Source organism: Phyllobates terribilis, unplaced genomic scaffold, assembly GCF_046119375.1.
Source record: "Phyllobates terribilis strain yellow unplaced genomic scaffold, ASM4611937v1 Scaffold_1739__1_contigs__length_219557, whole genome shotgun sequence".
Classification (NCBI taxonomy): Eukaryota; Metazoa; Chordata; class Amphibia; order Anura; family Dendrobatidae; genus Phyllobates; species Phyllobates terribilis.
In genome coordinates this window covers 83902-105283 of record NW_027364499.1, presented here as the reverse complement: position 1 = coordinate 105283, position 21382 = coordinate 83902, and the positions used below count along the sequence as shown (strand labels likewise).

General features: G+C 46.6%; 1 protein-coding gene across 6 annotated transcripts in view; it reads right to left on the bottom strand.

Annotated features, from left to right (window-relative positions):
- The window catches only part of NDRG4 (NDRG family member 4), a 70485-nt gene extending 63492 nt beyond the window's left edge, over positions 1–6993 (bottom strand). For 3 of the 6 annotated variants that reach the window (XR_012308901.1, XM_073669035.1, XM_073669036.1), the window contains exons 1-3: positions 4011–4156; positions 3497–3591; positions 2259–2303 (exon numbers count right to left, since the gene is read on the bottom strand). Coding sequence is in view for 5 of the 6 variants with exons in the window: in XM_073669035.1 (XP_073525136.1) it covers positions 2259–2303; positions 3497–3591; positions 4011–4071 (201 nt within the window). In the remaining variant the exon portion in view is untranslated. Of the gene's footprint in view, positions 1–2258; positions 2304–3496; positions 3592–4010; positions 4157–5951; positions 5976–6083; positions 6105–6876 lie in introns of those variants that run through there. The other 3 variants (XM_073669037.1, XM_073669039.1, XM_073669038.1) reach the window with 3 other exon arrangements.
- Positions 6994–21382: the final 14389 nt, after the last annotated feature.

Genomic DNA, 21382 nt, shown 5'->3' with positions numbered 1-21382 from the left:
CCAAAACTGATTCCATAACACATGTCCTCTCCCCGATTAAGGCTCCAGGACCTTATGCGACCAACAACTGCTGGATTCGAGCTGCTTGGAACTGGGTTGTTGATTCCAGACTGCCACCGGGTCCTTGCTCTGACAAACCGTTTAATTTCTCTGGGTCAACCTCGGCGGGTTTTCGTCATCCTCCATGTTCTGGCATCCCAACAGATAAATTCCTGGATCAAATCTGACCGAGTGTCGGTGGCCCGGTATTCAATCTGTCGAAGCTGGCACAGCAACTGTAGTTGCAGTTTCTGGTTGCGGTTATACATCCCCTCCGGTCATCTTCCCAAGTCCGAGCTGGTGGGGCTGGACATGGTAGCATCCGAAACCTGCTGTGTATGCGTCATCTATGGTCTGCTGCGTCTGTCTATATGCCTCCCTGGTTGTGGAGCCCTGGACGGTGTCTACGAACACCAGTCTCCTGCAGCTCCCCCGAATCCGCCGGGCTGAGTAGTATCCCACCGCTGACACCAAGTGTGGAGACCCGAGGATCAGTGGATGCTCTCATCCGCTGGCCCGGCTGTATTTAGAAAGACAGCATGGACCAGGGCTCATACCACTGAACACCCGCTCTCCTTCCCTGTGGGCATAATACTACTCAGACAACACAGGGTGAGGGCACCGCACTCGGTCATCCAATAAAGTATTACTGAACAGTCAACAATATATAGAACTTCCCAGCAAGCATGCAAGATGATGCAAGTAGAGAGTCTCACCCTTCCGCTGGCTCACTGGGATTAGTACCTCCACGACGTGGGGCATTCAGGCCGCAGGGGGCTGACGCAGGCCCAGCGCACCCGCAGGGGGCTGACGCAGGCCCAGCGCACCCGCAGGGGCTGACGCAATCCGTAATCAGCAGGTATTCCACAAGTTAGCATAGAAAAGCGGCACCGGAGAATCGGACATGAAACAATGGCTCGTGTCCCTTGACTAAAAAAAGGAATAGCCCTAACACCCATCGCCTGCATTTACCCCCGACACTGCCCCTCCACCCACCCCGGTCATCTGCATACACCCCCCACCAACGCCCCTACACCCCCCGCTCGTCTGCATACACCCCCCCACCACCGCCCCTACACCCCCGTCGTCTGCATACACCCCCCAACAATGCCCCTACACCCCCGTCGTCTGCATACACCCCCCACCAACGCCCCTACACCCCCCGTCGTCTGCATACATCCCCCCCAACAATGCCCCTACACCCCCGTCGTCTGCATACACCCCCCCGTCTGCATACACCCCCCCAACGCCCCTACACCCCTGTTGTCTGCATATACCCCCCCCCCACCCAACAACGCCCCTACAACCAGACATCCACAAATTAAATTAATTTTATGCAATACCAACACAAAGTGGCAAGTAGGTGTGAACTGTATGAAGACAGAGCTGTGAATCAGAGGGAAGAGGCGGGGATTGAGGGAAACCAAGCAGGTGGGAAGGTATTTCAATGTTTGGCTGCGCCTGTACTTTGTTTTAAGAGTCATTCTGTACTGATAAGAGCCCCGGCATCATACGGTCCCCTCCGTCACGCAGCCCCCCCCCCCCCCCCCCCCCGGCATCATACGGTCCCCTCCGTCACGCAGCTCCCCCCACCCCCCCCCGGCATCATACGGTCCCCCTCCGTCACGCAGCTCCCCCCCCCCCCGGCATCATACGGTCCCCCTCCGTCACGCAGCTCCCCCCCCCCCACCGGCATCATACGGTCCCCTCCGTCACGCAGCTCCACCCCCCCCCCCCGGCATCATACGGTCCCCTCCGTCACGCAGCTTTCCCCCCCCCCCCCGGCATCATACGGTCCCTCCGTCACGCAGCTTCCCCCCCCCCCCGGCATCATACGGTCCCCTCCGTCACGCAGCTCCCCCGGCATCATACGGTCCCCTCAGTCACGCAGCTCCCCCCCCCCCCCCCGGCATCATACGGTCCCTCAGTCACGCAGCTCCCCCCCCCCCCCCCCCCGGCATCATATGGTCCCCCCCGTCGCGGGGCCACCCCTCGGCATCATACGATCCCCCCGCACCGGAGCCCCCTCCGGCATCATACGGTCCCCCCGTACCGGAGCGCCCCCCCCCCCCCCCCCCCAGCACAAACGGTCCCCCCGTAACGGAGCCCCCCCCGGCATCATACGGTCCCCCCGTACCGGAGCCCCCCCCGGCATCATACAGGTTCACAGCTGAACAGCGGAGACCCCTGAGGGGATCGATGAGGAGAGACGGATTTACCTTCCAGTCAGCGTCGGCTGCAGAGAGAAAGGAGTCCGCGGATTCCTGCAGTCAGAAGAGAAACAACCGAGATCACAGAAAACCAAAGGAAATGTGCAATATCTGGACAGAAAAAAGGGAGCAGGCGAGGCGGCGGAGGGGCGAGGCCGGGGCAGCTAGGCCGGGGCGAGGCCGGAGCAGCTAGGCCGGGGCGAGGCCGGAGCAGCTAGGCCCGGGCGAGGCCGGAGCAGCTAGGCCCGGGCGAGGCCGGAGCAGCTAGGCCCGGGCGAGGCCGGAGCAGCTAGGCCCGGGCGAGGCCGGAGCAGCTAGGCCCGGGCGAGGCCGGAGCAGCTAGGCCCGGGCGAGGCCGGAGCAGCTAGGCCCGGGCGAGGCCGGAGCAGCTAGGCCCGGGCGAGGCCGGAGCAGCTAGGCCCGGGCGGCGGAGGAGCGAGGCCGGAGCAGCTAGGCCGGGGCGGCGGAGGGAGCAGGCCAGGGCGGCGGAGGGGCGAGGCCGGGAGCAGCTAGGCCGGGGGGGGCGAGGCCGGGAGCAGCTAGGCGGGGGGGGGGGGGGAGGCGAGGCCGGGAGCAGCTAAGCGGGGGGGGGCGAGGCCGGGAGCAGCTAGGCCGGGGGGGGGCGAGGCCGGGAGCAGCTAGGCCGTGGGGGGGGGCGAGGCCGGGAGCAGCTAGGCCGGGGGGGGGCGAGGCCGGGAGCAGCTAGGCCGGGGGGGGGGGCGAGGCCGGGAGCAGCTAGGCCGGGGGGGGGGCGAGGCCGGGAGCAGCTAGGCCGGGGGGGGGGCGAGGCCGGGAGCAGCTAGGCCGGGGGGGCGAGGCCGGGAGCAGCTAGGCCGGGGGGGGGCGAGGCCGGGAGCAGCTAGGCCGGGGGGGGGCGAGGCCGGGAGCAGCTAGGCCGGGGGGGGGCGAGGCCGGGAGCAGCTAGGCCGGGGGGGGGCGAGGCCGGGAGCAGCTAGGCCGGGGGGGGGCGAGGCCGGGAGCAGCTAGGCCGGGGGGGGGCGAGGCCGGGAGCAGCTAGGCCGGGGGGGGGGCGAGGCCGGGAGCAGCTAGGCCGGGGGGGCGGAGGGGACGAGGCCGGGGCGGTGGGAGATATGTGATCTGGTGTAGTTTGGTCTGTGAAGGCATCTGGTGGGGACACTGAGGTCGGGGTCCTTTGTAGCATTTGGGGCGGCGGCCCCCTGAGCGCTCGGCGTGTGATATGGGTGCAGGTGAGAACCGGTGCAGCAGCAGCGGTGGGCGACACTCACCATCTCGGTGTCCTGTCCTCTCAGTAGAGGCTTCTCTTCAGGAAACCGGAGTTCACTCATTCCAGAAAGGCCGAATTCTGGCAGCAGCAGCGAACCTGAAAATCATCAGATCTGGTGACACTTCTGTCCCAGCTCCTGCAGGCAGCGCCGGCGAAATAACCACCACGGCCCACTGTGCATGAACGGAGGACTCCCCCCCCCCCCCACCCCACCCGGGCCGAGCCAGGAATGGGGGTGCTCACCCCCCCCCCCCCCCCAGCAAGGAATGGGGGCTATCCCCCCCCCCGCCGGGGCCGAGCCAGGAAGGAGGTGTTGGCCATTCAGCGTTATCGCGGTGGTGTGAGAGCAGTGACCGGGGGGCGCAGGCTGCTGACTCAGCTCCATGTCATCACCAGAAGTGTCAGATAAGTGAGTGGAGCCGGTGCCGGCGTCATCAGCATCATCAACAGCATCTGCAGGGACCACCGCTCTCTACACAGCCCATCCCGGACCACCACAGGCGCCGCACACTCACCTCTCTCCTCCCCGTGCCACAGGGAGAGCAGGGAGGAAAACATCTCCGGCAGCCGCAGCATCAGTACTCCACCCCCCACATCCAGAGCCAGGACTCCTCCTCACCGGCACATCCCCCAGCACCCAGCCAGCCAGAGGCACCGGACCACTACCCCTAAATATCCCACATCAGCCCCCGGACCACTACCCCTAATATCCCACATCAGCCCCCGGACCACTACCCCAAATATCCCACATCAGCCCCCGGACCACTACCCCAAATATCCCACATCAGCCCCCGGACCACTACCCCAAATATCCCACAGCAGCCACAAGACCACTACCCCCAATACCCCACATCAGCCCCCGGACCACTACCCCCAATGTCCCCACATCAGCCACAGGACCACTACCCCCAATATCCCCTCATCAGCCACAAGACCACTACCCCCAATGTCTCCACTTCAGCCCCAGGACCACTACCCCCAATATCTCCACTTCAGCCCCAGGACCACTACCCCCAAATCGGCCCCACATCAGCCCCAGGACCACTACCCCCAATATCCCCACATCAGCCACCGGACCACTACCCCCAATATCCCCACATCAGCCACGGGACCACTACCCCCAATATCCCCACATCAGCCACGGGACCACTACCCCCAATATCCCCACATCAGCCACGGGACCACTACCCCCAATATCTCCACATCAGCCCCCGGACCACTACCCCAAATATCCCCACATCAGCCACCGGACCACTACCCCAAATATCCCCACATCAGCCACCGGACCACTGCCCCAAATATCCCCACATCAGCCCCCGGACCACTCCCCCAAATATCCCCACATCAGCCCCCGGACCACTCCCCCAATATCCCCACATCAGCCCCCGGACCACTCCCCCCAATATCCCCACATCAGCCCCCGGACCACTCCCCCCAATATCCCCACATCAGCCCCCGGACCACTCCCCCCAATATCCCCACATCAGCCCCCGGACCACTCCCCCCAATATCCCCACATCAGCCCCCGGACCACTACCCCCAATATCCCCACATCAGCCCCCGGACCACTCCCCCCCAATATCCCCACATCAACCACCGGACCACTACCCCAAATATCCCCACATCAACCACCGGACCACTACCCCAAATATCCCCACATCAACCACCGGACCACTCCCCCCAATATCCCCACATCAGCCCCTGGACCACTCCCCCCAATATCCCCACATCAGCCCCCGGACCACTCCCCCCCAATATCCCCACATCAACCACCGGACCACTACCCCAAATATCCCCACATCAGCCCCAGGACCACTCCCCCCAATATCCCATCAGCCCCCGGACCACTACCCCCAATATCCCCACATCAGCCCCCGGACCACTACCCCCAATATCCCATCAGCCACAGGACCACTACCCCCAATATCCCATCAGCCACAGGACCACTACCCCCAATATCCCATCAGCCACAGGACCACTACCCCCAATATCCCATCAGCCACAGGACCACTACCCCAAATACCCCCACATCAGCCACAGGACCACTACCCCCAATATCCCATCAGCCACAGGACCACTACCCCCAATATCCCCACATCAGCCACAGGACCACTACCCCCAATATCCCCACATCAGCCCCCGGACCACTACCCCCAATATCCCATCAGCCACAGGACCACTACCCCCAATATCCCATCAGCCACAGGACCACTACCCCCAATATCCCATCAGCCCCCGGACCACTACCCCAAATACCCCCACATCAGCCCCCGGACCACTACCCCAAATACCCCCACATCAGCCCCCGGACCACTACCACTGGTTTCCTCCCTGTATCCCGGTTGCTGTGACGTCACTAGTCTCTCCATCAGCAGACACCGGCTCCTGAATAATCACAGCCGAGACCAGAACCGGAGAAATAACGGCCCCGAGGACCGGGCACAGCCCGCACTCACCGCCCCCCGACACCGACCACAGCCCGCACTCACCGCCCCCCGACACCGGCCACAGCCCGCACTCACCGCCCCCCGACACCGACCACAGCCCGCACTCACCGCCCCCCGACACCGACCATAGCCCGCACTCACCGCCCCCCGACACAGCCCGCACTCACCGCCCCCCGACACCGACCACAGCCCGCACTCACCGCCCCCCGACACAGCCCGCACTCACCGCCCCCCGACACCGACCACAGCCCGCACTCACCGCCCCCCGACACCGACCACAGCCCGCACTCACCGCCCCCCGACACCGACCACAGCCCGCACTCACCGCCCCCCGACACAGCCCGCACTCACCGCCCCCCGACACAGCCCGCACTCACCGCCCCCCGACACCGACCACAGCCCGCACTCACCGCCCCCCGACACAGCCCGCACTCACCGCCCCCCGACACAGCCCGCACTCACCGCCCCCCGACACAGCCCGCACTCACCGCCCCCCGACACCGACCACAGCCCGCACTCACCGCCCCCCGACACAGCCCGCACTCACCGCCCCCCGACACAGCCCGCACTCACCGCCCCCCGACACCGGCCACAGCCCGCACTCACCGCCCCCCGACACCGACCACAGCCCGCACTCACCGCCCCCCGACACAGCCCGCACTCACCGCCCCCCGACACCGACCACAGCCCGCACTCACCGCCCCCCGACACCGACCACAGCCCGCACTCACCGCCCCCCGACACAGCCCGCACTCACCGCCCCCCGACACCGACCACAGCCCGCACTCACCGCCCCCCGACACAGCCCGCACTCACCGCCCCCCGACACCGACCACAGCCCGCACTCACCGCCCCCCGACACCGACCACAGCCCGCACTCACCGCCCCCCGACACAGCCCGCACTCACCGCCCCCCGACACAGCCCGCACTCACCGCTCCGGTGTCTCCTTCTCACACCGCGGCCTCCGAGAGATGCGCAGAACCGACAGTCAGGGGGCGGAGCCGCCGCGCTGAAATACTCTGTGCTGCGGGGACTCTGCGCCTCCACCGTTGACAATATAATACTATATACAGGGGGAGATAACACACAGGTATATACTATATACAGGAGAGATAACACACAGGTATATACTATATACAGGGGAGATAACACACAGGTATATACTATATACAGGAGAGATAACACACAGGTATATACTATATACAGGAGAGATAACACACAGGTATATACTATACACAGGGGGAGATAACACACAGGTATATACTATATACAGGGGGAGATAATACACAGGTATATACTATATACAGGAGAGATAACACACAGGTATATACTATATACAGGGGAGATAACACACAGGTATATACTATATACAGGGGAGATAACACACAGGTATATACTATATACAGGAGGAGATAACACACAGGTATATACTATATACAGGAGGAGATAACACACAGGTATATACTATATACAGGAGGAGATAACACACAGGTATATACTATATACAGGAGGAGATAACACACAGGTATATACTATATACAGGAGAGATAACACAGGTATATACTATATACAGGAGGAGATAACACACAGGTATATACTATATACAGGAGGAGATAACACACAGGTATATACTATATACAGGGGGAGATAACACACAGGTATATACTATATACAGGAGGAGATAACACACAGGTATATACTATATACAGGGGAGATAACACAGGTATATACTATATACAGGAGGAGATAACACACAGGTATATACTATATACAGGAGGAGATAACACACAGGTATATACTATATACAGGGGGAGATAACACACAGGTATATACTATATACAGGAGAGATAACACACAGGTATATACTATATACAGGGGGAGATAACACACAGGTATATACTATATACAGGAGGAGATAACACACAGGTATATACTATATACAGGGGGAGATAACACACAGGTATATACTATATACAGGAGAGATAACACAGGAATATACTATATACAGGGAGAGATAACACACAGGTATATACTATATACAGGAGAGATAACACACAGGTATATACTATATACAGGGGGAGATAACACACAGGTATATACTATATACAGGAGGAGATAACACACAGGTATATACTATATACAGGAGAGATAACACATGTATATACTATATACAGGAGGAGATAACACACAGGTATATACTATATACAGGAGGAGATAACACACAGGTATATACTATATACAGGGGGAGATAACACACAGGTATATACTATATACAGGGGGAGATAACACACAGGTATATACTATATACAGGGGGAGATAACACACAGGTATATACTATATACAGGGGAGATAACACAGGTATATACTATATACAGGGGGGATAACACACAGGTATATACTATATACAGGAGGAGAAAACACACAGGTATATACTATATACAGGGGGAGATAACACACAGGTATATACTATATACAGGAGGAGAAAACACACAGGTATATACTATATACAGGGGGAGATAACACACAGGTATATACTATATACAGGGGGGATAACACACAGGTATATACTATATACAGGGGGAGATAACACACAGGTATATACTATATACAGGGGGAGATAACACAGGTATATACTATATACAGGGGGAGATAACACAGGTATATACTATATACAGGAGGAGATAACACACAGGTATATACTATATACAGGGGGGATAACACACAGGTATATACAGGGGGAGATAACACAGGTATATACTATATACAGGGGGAGATAACACAGGTATATACTATATACAGGGGGAGATAACACAGGTATATACTATATACAGGGGGGATAACACACAGGTATATACTATATACAGGAGGAGATAACACACAGGTATATACTATATACAGGAGGAGATAACACACAGGTATATACTATATACAGGAGGAGATAACACACAGGTATATACTATATACAGGAGAGATAACACACAGGTATATACTATATACAGGGGGAGATAACACACAGGTATATACTATATACAGGAGAGATAACACACAGGTATATACTATATACAGGGGGAGATAACACACAGGTATATACTATATACAGGAGGAGATAACACACAGGTATATACTATATACAGGAGAGATAACACAGGTATATACTATATACAGGAGGAGATAACACACAGGTATATACTATATACAGGGGGAGATAACACACAGGTATATACTATATACAGGAGAGATAACACACAGGTATATACTATATACAGGGGGAGATAACACACAGGTATATACTATATACAGGGGGAGATAACACACAGGTATATACTATATACAGGAGGAGATAACACACAGGTATATACTATATACAGGAGAGATAACACACAGGTATATACTATATACAGGAGAGATAACACACAGGTATATACTATATACAGGGGGAGATAACACACAGGTATATACTATATACAGGAGAGATAACACACAGGTATAATACTATATACAGAGGGAGATAACACACAGGTATATACTATATACAGGGGGAGATAACACACAGGTATATACTATATACAGGGGGAGATAACACACAGGTATATACTATATACAGGGGGAGATAACACACAGGTATATACTATATACAGGAGGAGATAACACACAGGTATATACTATATACAGGAGGAGATAACACACAGGTATATACTATATACAGGAGGAGATAACACACAGGTATATACTATATACAGGAGGAGATAACACACAGGTATATACTATATACAGGGGAGATAACACACAGGTATATACTATATACAGGGGAGATAACACACAGGTATATACTATATACAGGAGGAGATAACACACAGGTATATACTATATACAGGAGGAGATAACACACAGGTATATACTATATACAGGAGGAGATAACACACAGGTATATACTATATACAGGAGGAGATAACACACAGGTATATACTATATACAGGGGGAGATAACACACAGGTATATACTATATACAGGAGGAGATAACACACAGGTATATACTATATACAGGAGGAGATAACACACAGGTATATACTATATACAGGGGGAGATAACACACAGGTATATACTATATACAGGAGAGATAACACACAGGTATATACTATATACAGGAGAGATAACACACAGGTATATACTATATACAGGAGAGATAACACACAGGTATATACTATATACAGGAGGAGATAACACACAGGTATATACTATATACAGGGGGAGATAACACCCAGGTATATACTATATACAGGAGGAGATAACACCCAGGTATATACTATATACAGGAGAGATAACACACAGGTATATACTATATACAGGAGAGATAACACACAGGTATATACTATATACAGGAGGAGATAACACCCAGGTATATACTATATACAGGGGGAGATAACACCCAGGTATATACTATATACAGGAGAGATAACACACAGGTATATACTATATACAGGAGAGATAACACACAGGTATATACTATATACAGGAGGAGATAACACACAGGTATATACTATATACAGGGGGAGATAACACACAGGTATATACTATATACAGGAGAGATAACACACAGGTATATACTATATACAGGGGAGATAACACACAGGTATATACTATATACAGGAGGAGATAACACACAGGTATATACTATATACAGGGGGAGATAACACACAGGTATATACTATATACAGGAGGAGATAACACACAGGTATATACTATATACAGGAGGAGATAACACACAGGTATATACTATATACAGGGGGAGATAACACCCAGGTATATACTATATACAGGGGGAGATAACACCCAGGTATATACTATATACAGGGGAGATAACACCCAGGTATATACTATATACAGGGGGAGATAACACCCAGGTATATACTATATACAGGGGGAGATAACACCCAGGTATATACTATATACAGGAGGAGATAACACACAGGTATATACTATATACAGGAGGAGATAACACACAGGTATATACTATATACAGGAGAGATAACACACAGGTATATACTATATACAGGAGGAGATAACACACAGGTATATACTATATACAGGAGGAGATAACACACAGGTATATACTATATACAGGAGGAGATAACACACAGGTATATACTATATACAGGAGAGATAACACACAGGTATATACTATATACAGGAGGAGATAACACACAGGTATATACTATATACAGGAGAGATAACACACAGGTATATACTATATACAGGAGGAGATAACACACAGGTATATACTATATACAGGGGGAGATAACACACAGGTATATACTATATACAGGGGGAGATAACACACAGGTATATACTATATACAGGGGGAGATAACACACAGGTATATACTATATACAGGGGGAGATAACACACAGGTGTATACTATATATAGGAGGAGATAACACCCAGGTATATACTATATACAGGGGAGATAACACCCAGGTATATACTATATACAGGAGGAGATAACACACAGGTATATACCATATACAGGGGGAGATAACACCCAGGTATATACTATATACAGGGGGAGATAACACCCAGGTATATACTATATACAGGAGGAGATAACACACAGGTATATACTATATACAGGGGGAGATAACACACAGGTATATACTATATACAGGGGGAGATAACACACAGGTATATACTATATACAGGGGAGATAACACAGGTATATACTATATACAGGGGGAGATAACACAGGTATATACTATATACAGGGGAGATAACACACAGGTATATACTATATACAGGGGAGATAACACAGGTATATACTATATACAGGGGGAGATAACAAACAGGTATATACTATATACAGGGGGGATAACACAGGTATATACTATATACAGGGGAGATAACACACAGGTATATACTATATACAGGAGGAGATAACACACAGGTATATACTATATACAGGAGAGATAACACACAGGTATATACTATATACAGGGGGAGATAACAAACAGGTATATACTATATACAGGGGGATAACACACAGGTATATACTATATACAGGGGGGATAACACACCGGTATATACTATATACAGGAGGAGATAACACACAGGTATATACTATATACAGGAGAGATAACACACAGGTATATACAGGGGGAGATAACACACAGGTATATACTATATACAGGGGGAGATAACACAGGTATATACTATATACAGGGGGAGATAACACACAGGTATATACTATATACAGGGGGAGATAACACACAGGTATATACTATATACAGGGGGAGATAACACACAGGTATATACTATATACAGGAGGAGATAACACACAGGTATATACTATATACAGGGGAGATAACACCCAGGTATATACTATATACAGGAGGAGATAACACACAGGTATATACTATATACAGGAGGAGATAACACACAGGTATATACTATATACAGGGGGAGATAACACCCAGGTATATACTATATACAGGGGGAGATAACACCCAGGTATATACTATATACAGGAGGAGATAACACACAGGTATATACTATATACAGGGGGAGATAACACACAGGTATATACTATATACAGGGGGATAACACACAGGTATATACTATATACAGGGGAGATAACACAGGTATATACTATATACAGGGGGAGATAACACGTATATACTATATACAGGGGAGATAACACAGGTATATACTATATACAGGGGGGATAACACACCGGTATATACTATATACAGGGGGGATAACACACCGGTATATACTATATACAGGGGGAGATAACACACAGGTATATACTATATACAGGGGGAGATAACACACAGGTATATACTATATACAGGAGGAGATAACACACAGGTATATACTATATACAGGGGAGATAACACACAGGTATATACTATATACAGGAGAGATAACACACCGGTATATACTATATACAGGGGAGATAACACACAGGTATATACTATATACAGGGGGAGATAACACACAGGTATATACAGGGGAGGATAACACACAGGTATATACAGGGGAGATAACACACAGGTATATACTATATACAGGGGGGATAACACACAGGTATATACTATATACAGGGGAGATAACACACCGGTATATACTATATACAGGGGAGATAACACACAGGTATATACTATATACAGGGGGAGATAACACACAGGTATATACAGGGGAGGATAACACACAGGTATATACTATATACAGGGGAGATAACACACAGGTATATACTATATACAGGGGGAGATAACACACAGGTATATACTATATACAGGGGGAGATAACACACAGGTATATACTATATACAGGAGGAGATAACACACAGGTATATACTATATACAGGGGGAGAGAACACACAGGTATATACTATATACAGGAGGAGATAACACAGGTATATACTATATACAGGGGGAGAGAACACACAGGTATATACTATATACAGGGGGAGAGAACACACAGGTATATACTATATACAGGGGGAGAGAACACACAGGTATATACTATATACAGGGGGAGAGAACACACAGGTATATACTATATACAGGGGGAGAGAACACACAGGTATATACTATATACAGGGGGAGAGAACACACAGGTATATACTATATACAGGGGGAGAGAACACACAGGTATATACTATATACAGGGGGAGAGAACACACAGGTATATACTATATACAGGGGGAGAGAACACACAGGTATATACTATATACAGGGGGAGAGAACACACAGGTATATACTATATACAGGGGGAGAGAACACACAGGTATATACTATATACAGGAGGAGATAATACACAGGTATATACTATATACAGGGGAGATAACACAGGTATATACTATATACAGGGGGAGATAACACACAGGTATATACTATATACAGGGGAGATAACACACAGGTATATACAGGAGGAGATAACACACAGGTATATACTATATACAGGAGGAGATAACACACAGGTATATACTATATACAGGAGGAGATAACACACAGGTATATACTATATACAGGAGGAGATAACACACAGGTATATACTATATACAGGAGGAGATAACACACAGGTATATACTATATACAGGAGGAGATAACACACAGGTATATACAGGAGGAGATAACACACAGGTATATACTATATACAGGAGAGATAACACAGGTATATACTATATACAGGGGAGATAACACACAGGTATATACTATATACAGGGGGAGAGAACACACAGGTATATACTATATACAGGGGGAGATAACACACAGGTATATACTATATACAGGGGGGATAACACAGGTATATACTATATACAGGGGGGATAACACAGGTATATACTATATACAGGGGGGATAACACAGGTATATACTATATACAGGGGGGATAACACAGGTATATACTATATACAGGAGATAACACACAGGTATATACTATATACAGGGGGAGATAACACACAGGTATATACTATATACAGGGGGAGATAACACACAGGTATATAGTATATACAGGGGGAGATAACACACAGGTATATACTATATACAGGAGGAGATAACACACAGGTATATACTATATACAGGGGGAGATAAAGACAGGTATATACTATATACAGGGGGAGAGAACACAGGTATATACTATATACAGGGGGAGATAACACACAGGTATATACTATATACAGGGGAGATAACACACAGGTATATACTATATACAGGGGGAGATAACACACAGGTATATACTATATACAGGAGGAGATAACACACAGGTATATACTATATACAGGAGGAGATAACACACAGGTATATACTATATACAGGAGAGATAACACATAGGTATATACAGGAGGAGATAACACACAGGTATATACTATATACAGGGGAGATAACACACAGGTATATACAGGAGGAGATAATACACAGGTATATACTATATACAGGAGAGATAACACAGGTATATACTATATACAGGGGGAGATAACACACAGGTATATACAGGGGGAGATAACACACAGGTATATACTATATACAGGGGGAGATAACACACAGGTATATACTATATACAGAGGGAGATAACACACAGGTATATACTATATACAGGGGGGATAACAGGTATATACTATATACAGGAGAGATAACACACAGGTATATACTATATACAGGGGGAGATAACACACAGGTATATACTATATACAGGGGGGATAACACAGGTATATACTATATACAGGGGGAGATAACACACAGGTATATAATATATACAGGAGGAGATAACACACAGGTATATACTATATACAGGGGGAGATAACACACAGGTATATACTATATACAGGGGGAGATAACACACAGGTATATACTATATACAGGGGGAGATAACACACAGGTATATACTATATACAGGGGGAGATAACACACAGGTATATACTATATACAGGGGGAGATAACACACAGGTATATACTATATACAGGGGGAGATAACACACGGGTATATACTATATACAGGAGGAGATAACACAGGTGTATACTATATACAGGGGAGATAACACACAGGTATATACTATATACAAGAGGAGATAACACACAGGTATATACTATATACAGGGGGAGATAACACACAGGTATATACTATATACAGGGGGAGATAACACACAGGTATATACTATATACAGGAGGAGATAACACACAGATATATACTATATACAGGGGGAGATAACACACAGGTATATACTATATACAGGGGGGATAACACACAGGTATATACTATATACAGGAGAGATAACACAGGTATATACTATATACAGGAGAGATAACACAGGTATATACTATATACAGGAGAGATAACGGATAACACACAGGTATATACTATATACAGGAGAGATAACACAGGTATATACTATATACAGGAGAGATAACACAGGTATATACTATATACAGGAGAGATAACACAGGTATATACTATATACAGGAGAGATAACACAGGTATATACTATATACAGGGGGAGATAACACAGGTATATACTATATACAGGAGAGATAACACACAGGTATATACTATATACAGGAGGAGATAACACAGGTATATACTATATACAGGGGGAGATAACACAGGTATATACTATATGCAGGAGAGATAACACACAGGTATATACTATATACAGGGGGAGATAACACACAGGTATATACAGGGGGAGATAACACACAGGTATATACAGGGGGAGATAACACACAGGTATATACTATATACAGGGGGGATAACACAGGTATATACAGGGGGGATAACACACAGGTATATACTATATACAGGGGGGATAACACAGGTATATACAGGGGGAGATAACACACAGGTATATACAGGGGGAGATAACACACAGGTATATACTATATACAGGGGGGATAACACACAGGTATATACTATATAGAGGGGGGATAACACAGGTATATACAGGGGGAGATAACAGGTATATACTATATACAGGAGGAGATAACACACAGGTATATACTATATACAGGGGGAGATAACACACAGGTATATACTATATACAGGGGGAGATAACACAGGTATATACTATATACAGGAGGAGATAACACAGGTATATACTAAATACAGGGGAGATAACACACAGGTATATACTATATACAGGGGGAGATAACACACAGGTATATACTATATACAGGAGAGATAACACAGGTATATACTATATACAGGAGGAGATAACACACAGGTATATACAGGGGAGAGATAACACACAGGTATATACTATATACAGGGGGAGATAACACACAGGTATATACTATATACAGGGGGAGATAACACACAGGTATATACTATATACAGGAGGAGATAATACACAGGTATATACTATATACAGGGGGAGATAACACACAGGTGTATACTATATACAGGAGGAGATAACACAGGTATATACTATATACAGGAGAGATAACACACAGGTGTATACTATATAAAGGGGGAGATAACACACAGGTATATACTATATACAAGAGGAGATAACACACAGGTATATACTATATACAGGGGGAGATAACACACAGGTATATACTATATACAGGAGGAGATAACACACAGATATATACTATATACAGGGGGAGATAACACAGATATATACTATATACAGGGGGAGATAACACAGGTATATACTATATACAGGAGAGATAACACACAGGTATATACTATATACAGGAGGAGATAACACACAGGTATATACTATATACAGGAGGAGATAACACACAGGTATATACTATATACAGGAGGAGATAACACACAGGTATATACTATATACAGGAGGAGATAACACACAGGTATATACTATATACAGGGGGAGATAACACACAGGTATATACTATATACAGAGGGAGATAACACACAGGTATATACTATATACAGGGGGAGATAACACACAGGTATATACTATATACAGGGGGAGATAACACACAGGTATATACTATATACAGGAGGAGATAACACACAGGTATATACTATATACAGGGGGAGATAACACAGGAATATACAGGGGGAGATAACACACAGGTATATACTATATACAGGGGGAGATAACACAGGAATATACAGGGGGAGATAACACAGGTATATACTATATACAGGGGGGATAACACAGGTATATACAGGGGGAGATAACACACAGGTATATACTATATACAGGGGGGATAACACACAGGTATATACAGGGGGAGATAACACACAGGTATATACTATATACAGGGGGGATAACACAGGTATATACAGGGGGAGATAACACACAGGTATATACTATATACAGGGGGGATAACACACAGGTATATACTATATACAGGAGGAGATAACACACAGGTATATACTATATACAGGGGGAGATAACACACAGGTATATACTATATACAGGGGGAGATAACACACAGGTATATACTATATACAGGGGGAGATAACACACAGGTATATACTATATACAGGGGGAGATAACACACAGGTATATACTATATACAGGAGGAGATAACACACAGGTATATACTATATACAGGGGGAGATAACACACGGGTGTATACTATATACAGGAGGAGATAACACAGGTATATACTATATACAGGAGAGATAACACACAGGTGTATACTATATACAGGGGGAGATAACACACAGGTATATACTATATACAGGGGGGATAACACAGGTATATACAGGGGGGATAACACACAGGTATATACAGGGGGAGATAACACACAGGTATATACAGGGGGAGATAACACACAGGTATATACTATATACAGGAGGAGATAACACACAGGTATATACTATATACAGGGGGAGATAACACACAGGTATATACTATATACAGGGGGAGATAACACACAGGTATATACTATATACAGGAGGAGATAACACACAGATATATACTATATACAGGGGGAGATAACACACAGGTATATACTATATACAGGGGGAGATAACACACAGCTATATACTATATACAGGAGAGATAACACAGGTATATACTATATACAGGAGAGATAACACAGGTATATACTATATACAGGGGGAGATAACACAGATATATACTATATACAGGGGGAGATAACACAGATACATACTATATACAGGGGGAGATAACACAGATATATACTATATACAGGAGAGATAACACACAGGTATATACTATATACAGGAGGAGATAACACACAGGTATATACTATATACAGGAGGAGATAACACACAGGTATATACTATATACAGGAGGAGATAACACACAGGTATATACTATATACAGGGGGGATAACACAGGTATATACAGGGGGGATAACACACAGGTATATACAGGGGGAGATAACACACAGGTATATACAGGGGGAGATAACACACAGGTATATACTATATACAGGGGGGATAACACAGGTATATACAGGGGGGATAACACACAGGTATATACAGGGGGAGATAACACACAGGTATATACAGGGGGAGATAACACACAGGTATATACTATATACAGGGGGAGATAACACACAGGTATATACTATATACAGAGGGAGATAACACACAGGTATATACTATATAGAGGGGGGGATAACACAGGTATATACAGGGGGAGATAACAGGTATATACTATATACAGGAGGAGATAACACACAGGTATATACTATATACAGGGGGAGATAACACACAGGTATATACTATATACAGGGGGAGATAACACAGGTATATACTATATACAGGAGGAGATAACAGGTATATACTATATACAGGGGAGATAACACACAGGTATATACTATATACAGGGGGAGATAACACAGGTATATACTATATACAGGGGAGATAACACACAGGTATATACTATATACAGGAGGAGATAACACACAGGTATATACTATATACAGGAGAGATAACACACAGGTATATACTATATACAGAGGGAGATAACACACAGGTATATACAGGGGGGAGATAACACACAGGTATATACTATATACAGGGGGAGATAACACACAGGTATATACTATATACAGGGGGAGATAACACACAGGTATATACTATATACAGGAGGAGATAACACACAGGTATATACTATATACAGGGGGAGATAACACACAGGTGTATACTATATACAGGAGGAGATAACACAGGTATATACTATATACAGGAGAGATAACACACAGGTGTATACTATATACAGGGGGAGATAACACACAGGTATATACTATATACAAGAGGAGATAACACACAGGTATATACTATATACAGGGGGAGATAACACACAGGTATATACTATATACAGGGGGAGATAACACACAGGTATATACTATATACAGGAGGAGATAACACACAGGTATATACTATATACAGGAGGAGATAACACACAGGTATATACTATATACAGGAGGAGATAACACACAGGTATATACTATATACAGGGGGGATAACACAGGTATATACAGGGGGGATAACACACAGGTATATACAGGGGGAGATAACACACAGGTATATACTATATACAGGGGGGATAACACACAGGTATATACTATATAGAGGGGGGATAACACAGGTATATACAGGGGGAGATAACAGGTATATACTATATACAGGAGGAGATAACAGGTATATACTATATACAGGGGAGATAACACACAGGTATATACTATATACAGGAGGAGATAACACACAGGTATATACTATATACAGGAGGAGATAACACACAGGTATATACTATATACAGGGGGGATAACACAGGTATATACAGGGGGAGATAACACACAGGTATATACTATATACAGGGGGAGATAACACAGGTATATACTATATACAGGAGGAGATAACAGGTATATACTATATACAGGGGAGATAACACACAGGTATATACTATATACAGGAGGAGATAACACACAGGTATATACTATATACAGGAGGAGATAACACACAGGTATATACTATATACAGGGGGGATAACACACAGGTATATACAGGGGGAGATAACACACAGATATATACTATATACAGGGGGGATAACACAGGTATATACAGGGGGAGATAACACACAGGTATATACTATATACAGGGGGGATAACACACAGGTATATACTATATACAGGAGGAGATAACACACAGGTATATACTATATACAGGGGGAGATAACAGGTATATACTATATACAGAGGGGATAACACACAGGTATATACTATATACAGGGGGAGATAACACACAGGTATATACTATATACAGGGGGAGATAACACACAGGTATATACTATATACAGGGGGAGATAACACACAGGTATATACTATATACAGGGGGAGATAACACACAGGTATATACTATATACAGGGGGAGATAACACACAGGTATATACTATATACAGGGGGAGATAACACACAGGTATATACTATATACAGGAGGAGATAACACACAGGTATATACTATATACAGGAGAGATAACACAGGTATATACTATATACAGGAGAGATAACACAGGTATATACTATATACAGGGGGAGATAACACAGATATATACTATATACAGGGGGAGATAACACAGATACATACTATATACAGGGGGAGATAACACAGATATATACTATATACAGGAGAGATAACACACAGGTATATACTATATACAGGAGGAGATAACACACAGGTATATACTATATACAGGAGGAGATAACACACAGGTATATACTATATACAGGAGGAGATAACACACAGGTATATACTATATACAGGGGGGATAACACAGGTATATACAGGGGGGATAACACACAGGTATATACAGGGGGAGATAACACACAGGTATATACAGGGGGAGATAACACACAGGTATATACTATATACAGAGGGAGATAACACACAGGTATATACTATATAGAGGGGGGGATAACACAGGTATATACATGGGGAGATAACAGGTATATACTATATACAGGAGGAGATAACACACAGGTATATACTATA